The sequence below is a fragment of the Cebus imitator genome, unplaced genomic scaffold (genome assembly GCF_001604975.1).
Source record: "Cebus imitator isolate Cc_AM_T3 unplaced genomic scaffold, Cebus_imitator-1.0 Scaffold307, whole genome shotgun sequence".
NCBI lineage: Eukaryota > Metazoa > Chordata > Mammalia > Primates > Cebidae > Cebus > Cebus imitator.
In genome coordinates this window covers 1,961,667-1,967,836 of record NW_016107622.1, presented here as the reverse complement: position 1 = coordinate 1,967,836, position 6,170 = coordinate 1,961,667, and the positions used below count along the sequence as shown (strand labels likewise).

At 39.8% G+C, this 6,170-nt stretch overlaps 1 protein-coding gene across 1 annotated transcript in view; it reads right to left on the bottom strand.

Annotated features, from left to right (window-relative positions):
• Positions 1 to 5,071, bottom strand: part of ADGB (androglobin) — a 215,590-nt gene extending 210,519 nt beyond the window's left edge. The window contains exon 1 of the mRNA XM_037729497.1: positions 4,931 to 5,071. Coding sequence (XP_037585425.1) covers positions 4,931 to 5,004 — 74 coding nt within the window. The 5' untranslated portion in view covers positions 5,005 to 5,071. The remainder of the gene's footprint in view (positions 1 to 4,930) is intronic.
• Positions 5,072 to 6,170: the final 1,099 nt, after the last annotated feature.

Below are 6,170 nucleotides of genomic sequence, written 5' to 3'. Positions count from 1 at the left end.
TACCAAAACCTGGCAGAGACTCAACAACAAAAAAAGAAAACTTCAAGCCAATATCCATGATGAACATAGATGCAAAAATCTTCAATACAATACTAGCAAACCGATTACAACAGCATATCAAAAAGCTTTTCCATCACGATCAAGCAGGCTTCAACCCGAGGATGCAAGGCTGGTTCAACATACACAAGTCTATAAACGTAATCCACCACATAAACAGAACCAAAGACAAAAACCACATGATTATCTCAATGGATTCAGAGAAGGCCTTTGACAAAATCCAACAGCATTTATGCTAAAAACTCTCAATAAACCAGGTATTGATGGATCATATCTCAAAATAATAAAAGCTATTTACAACAAACTCACAGCCAATATCATACTGAATGGGCAAAAACTGAAAGCAACCCTTTGAAATCTGGCATTAGACAAGGATGCCCTCTCTCATCACTCCTATTCAATATAGTATTGGAAGTTCTAGCCAGAGCAATCGGGCAAGAAAAAGAAATAAAGGGTATACAATTAGGAAAGGAGGAAGTCAAATTGTCTCTATTTGCAGACAATATGATTGTATAATTAGGAGACCCCATCACCTCAGCCCAAAATCTCCTGAAACTGATAAGCAACATCAGCAAAGTCTCAGGATACAAAATCAATGTGCAGAAATCATAAGCATTCCTATACAGCAATAACAGACTTCAAGAGAGCCAAATCAAGATAGAACTGCCATTCACAATTGCTACAAAGAGAATAAAATACCTAGGAATACAACTAACAAAGGATGTAAAGGACCTCTTCAAGGAGAACTACAAACCACTGCTTAAGGAAATAAGGGAGGACACAAACAGATGGGAAAACATTCCATGATCATGGTTAGGAAGAATCAATATTATGAAAATGGCCATACTACCTAAAGTAATTTATAGATTCAACGCTATCCCCATCAAGCTACCTATGACCCTCTTCGTAGAACTGGAAAAAAAACACCTGAAACATCATATGGAACCAAAAAGAGCCCAAGTAGCCAAGACAATTGTAAGCAAAAAGAACAAAGCTGGAGGCATCATGCTACCTGACTTCAAACAATACTACAAGGCTACAGTAATCAAAACAGCGTAGTATTGGTACCAAAAGAGAGATATAGACCAATGGAACAGAACAGAGGCCTGGGAGGCAAAACCACACATCTACAACCATCTGATCTTTGACAAATCTGACAGAAACAAGCAATGGGGAAAGGATTCCCTATTTAATAAATGGTGTTGGGAAAACTGGCTAGCCATATGAAGAAAGCAGAAACTGGACCCCTTTTTGACACATTACACTACAATTAACTCCAGATGGATTAGAAACTTAAACATAAGATCTAACACCATAAAAACCCTAGAAGAAAACCTAGGCAAAACCATTCAGGACATAGGCGTAGGCAAGGACTTCATGACTAAAACACCAAAAGCATTGGCAACAAAAGCCAAAATAGACAAATTGGATCTAATTAACCTCCAGAGTTTCTGTCCAGCAAAAAAAACAATCATTAGAGTGAACCAAGAACCAACAGAATGGGAAAAATTTTTGCAATCTACCCATCTGACAAAGGGCTAATATCCAGAATCTACAAAGAACTAAAGCAGATTTACAAGAAAAAAACAAACAAACCCATTCAAAAGTGGGTGAAGGACATGAAAAACAATTTTCAAAAGAAGACATATATGAGGCCAACAAACATATGAAAAAATGCTCATCATCACTGGTCATTAGAGAAATGTAAATCAAAACCACACTGAGATATCATCTCACGCCAGTTAGAATGGCAATCATTAAACAATTTGGAGACAACAGATGCTGGAGAGGATGTGGAGAAACAGGAACACTTTTACACTGTTGGTGGGAGTATAAACTAGTTCAACCATTGTGGAAGACGGTGTGGCCATTCCTCAAGGATCTAGAAATAGAAATTCCATTTCACCCAGCAATCCTGTTACTGGGTATATATCCAAAGGATTATGAATCATTCTACTATAAAGACACATGCACACGTATGTTCATTGTGGCACTGTTTACAATAGCAAAGACCTGGAACCAACCCAAATGCCCATCGATGATAGACTGGACAAGGAAAATGTGGCACATATATACACCATGGAATACTATGCAGCCATAAAAAACGATGAGTTCATGTCCTTTGTAGGGACATGGATGAATCTGGAAACCACCATTCTCAGCAAACTGACACAAGAACAGAAAATCAAACATTGCACGTTCTCACTCATAGGTGGGTGTTGAACAATGAGAATACATGGACAAAGGGAGGGGAGCACTACACACTGGGGTCTGTTGGGAGGAAATAGGGGAGGGACAGTTGGGGGTTAGGAGTTGGGGAGAAATAGCATGGGGAGAAATGCCAGATATAGGTGACGCGGGTATTGAGGCAGCAAACCACATTGCCATGTATGTACCTATGCAACAATCCTGCATGTTCTTTACATGTACCCCAGAACCTAAAGTGCAGTAATATATATATATATATATGTATATATGTAATAATATATATGTAATATGTATATATATATATACACACACAGATATAAATGTTATGTTTAAAAGATAGTAACAGAGCAATCAATTAAATCATGGTTTTAATTATTCCTTCACTTATAATGGACCCAGTGAAGTAAAAAAAAAAAAAAATCTGATAGAATCATGGAAGAACTGGAGGAAAATATAAAGCAGGGAAGGGAGAATAAGGCATCTTGGGATAGAGCAATTTTAATTAAAAGGCCCTCTCTTTAAAGAAGGGAAAACCAAATGTCAGAATAGAAAATGACTTGTCTAATGTCAAAAAACTGATGCCATAGTGAACCCTGGGATTTCATACTGGCTGATACAGAGAACTAGGAAACAGATAAAATAGCAATTGTTTAACCTAATGTAAAAACTTACAGCTTAGTTGACTGGAATGGTTTTTTCATGGTGATTCAAGATTATATTTACTTATGAATATGAACAGAGATAATTCTACTGTAATCAGTTGTAACATCTCAGTTTTTGAACTTTGCCAATAGCAGATCAAATAGGAAAGAGATGGAGAGTTGGACTTAATCAAATTCAGAACTAATGAAAACCAAGGTAGATAACATAACTATAAGCTCATTTAATAAACACATGGTGAATTCTTTTTATGTACTAGTTGCCATACGAGGCAAAAGCCAAGCATGCTGCTTATTCCCAGTCTGACACATAATTTTAGGGCAAAAAAGAGATGCCTGAGATGGCATCTCTAGGAGAATAAGATTCTATTGCATAACCATTTTCAAGGCTCTGAAGGCTTTTTTTAAATTTCCATATCCAGGACCATGTTAGAGTTGGTCACATTTATTGGATGTGTAAACACAAGGTGTGGCAAAATCACATAAAAACTTACTGTAAATCTCCGAGTGTATTTTAAATGACAATCATACTAGGGCCTTGCTAGACTTTGATCCCTGTGACTCATACTGAGTGACACTTTGTCTGTCTTACATCTGTGGGTTAGCTTAGGTTCTGTGATTAGTTCTTCAGTTAAACTTAGAGGGTGGACTTGATTTATAACGAACTTAACATCCTATCATTTAATGCTATGGAAAAATCTAATGATTTGATGTTTGATATTCAGTAGATAGTTTCTAACAAATCTTAGCTTTTTAAAATAACTCTTTGCCCTTCCTCTTCTATTTTCATAAATATATACATACATTTTAATGGGTATAATTCAGATATTTTCTAGAAAAAAAAAACATGTTAGACATTTATTACCAGCTCGAAGAGCAATAGGAAGTCTTAGTAAGGAGACAGTTTGCATCTTACCAGTGGGCATTTGTTTCTATTGTGTAACACAACCATCATAGGATCAGGGCATGCAATGTGTTTTATGGTGTCTAGTTTGATAAGTTTTTATGGGAGTTAACAGTCTCTTTTCTTTCAGAATATAAACTCATTATAGTCCAAAGTTTTCCTGAAGCTCCTAAAGAGTTGTGAGCCTTCAATGTGCATTACTTATAACCACATTGACTTAGTTATTTGTGTGTGTGGTGGGGGTGGGTAGGTGGGGTGTATTCAAAATTCTTTTGCAATCCTTTAATATCTCTTAATTAAGAGAGGCATTCATTCATTCAGTAAACACTTTTGAGTGCCTCGTATGTATGGCCTGGGAACTACTCTAAGTACTAAGAATTCAACGGTAAATGAAATAGAAAAGGAAACATCCCTGCCTTCCCTATAGGCAAGACAAATGAAAAAAAAATGTAGTTTTTAGAAAGTGAAATATATAGCATGTTAAATGAGGGAAAACAAAAAGAAAGTCAATGAAGAAAAATAAAGCAGTGAAGGAAGACAGGAAGCTTTTTGTTTTGTTTTCTTTGGGCAGAGAAGCAGAGGTTGTAATTTTAAATCAGGTGGCCAAAGAAGCTAACGGGAGAAAAAATGACATTTAGGTAAACTTCTGAAGGAGGGGAGAGAGAAAACCATATGGATATTTGAGCAGAAAAGCTTTCCAAAGGAGGAAACAGAAAGTGCAAAGGCCCTGCTTGGTAACAATCCTGATGACTGGGGGTCTTTGAGATATGCGTCTTTCTTAGGAAAGGTATGGTCTTTCTAACTGCCTGAGAGGGCTGTGAAGGAGAGGAGGGGTGGGAGATTCACCCAAAGGAACCAAAGTGCCGCCGAATACCCAACGCAAGAAAAGGAGAGGTTCTGGGAAAGGAAGTGAGTCAAGACAGGCAAGAGAGAGGGATGAGGGCTAGCACCTCCAGGATCTGGTTTCCCAGGGAAGAGAAGCTGCGAGGAGGCCACTAAATTTCTGCCCTGGTAGAGTTTGCTAGAGGGAGGCAGCCCCACCCCTAGCGGTGATGCCGAGGGGCTGGGCCAGGGGAGCGACCAGCAGGCAGAGGTCCCTTACTCTTTCGATTTATCCGATCCGTGCGCCGAGTTGATACGATGCACCTCTTTCTTTTTGGTTTGTTTGGAGGTCATGGCAGAAGCCGACCTATGTAGGGCTGAGCTCTCAGCAAAGAGCCTGCCGGGCGCGCTCAGGCTACGCGTCTGCGTTGCCAGGAGACGGCGTGCCGCGTCCCGCGCCCAGCGTCCCGGAGAGCGGGGGCGGGTCCTTGGGGGCGGGTCCTTGGGGGCGGGCTCTGGGGCCTCCTGGCTGCCGCGGGTCGCAAGCGCCTGAAACTCAAATCCCACGTCCCGGTGGAGGATCTTGGAGAGGAATCGAGATTCTGGAGCATGGGTTTGACATTAGGATTACTGGGCAGCCCTGATTAATTGGAGCCCATCTGCTGGGTCCGTTCTGCCTGGCATTGCCCTTTGAAACCATAGACATCCATCAATTCTCTCTTGAATATTCAGCTCTTGGAATGTGGATATTACCCTAGTCCTACTCCAGGTATTCTCTTGGCAAAACATAACATGTTCCTTCAGTAATTGCTAAGGAGACGTTATAGACTCGCTGAATTTGTCAATGGCTCGAAAACCTGAGGCCCAGAAGTTAACACAGTAGGTGTAAGGACGGTAAAAGGATGACACCCTTAGTCGCTGAAGGTTAGATGATGATGCTACCTGTAATAAAACCAATAGGGTGTCTTGTTCGAATGAAAGAGTGAGTCCAAGTCATGGACTCCAGTGGTCCTTTATCGACTTTCCCAGAAAAGATCCAGGGGCCAGATGACAGAGACAGAACCAAGTAAAATGAGACCTATTAGGGCTCAGTCATCAGTGGTGGTATTTGTTAGATATCTTGCCTTGGGCTAGTTCTTCCCTTTGGGCCTCAGTTTACTCACTTATAAATATGAGATGCTAATACCTAACTCACAGTTCTGTTTTGAGGATAAGAGGTATGTAAATTGCATAGCATACCTTGAAAACACAGCAAATAGGAGCCACTCTTTCAGAGATAACATCACCTGCTTTCAAGGAGCAGCAGACAACATGAATGAGTTGTGGATACTATGCTTAACTAAGAAATGCTTAGACTGCAAGAACTTGCAAATTCATCAAAACAAAAGAAAATATTGTGTTGGTTGAATATAACCTCATTTCAGAGAGATCTGACAAATAGCCCTTAGGCTTAGGACCCCTGCTACTGGTTGATGTCTTCCATGAGCTAAGAAACAATTAAGAATCTTTAAATAAAACAA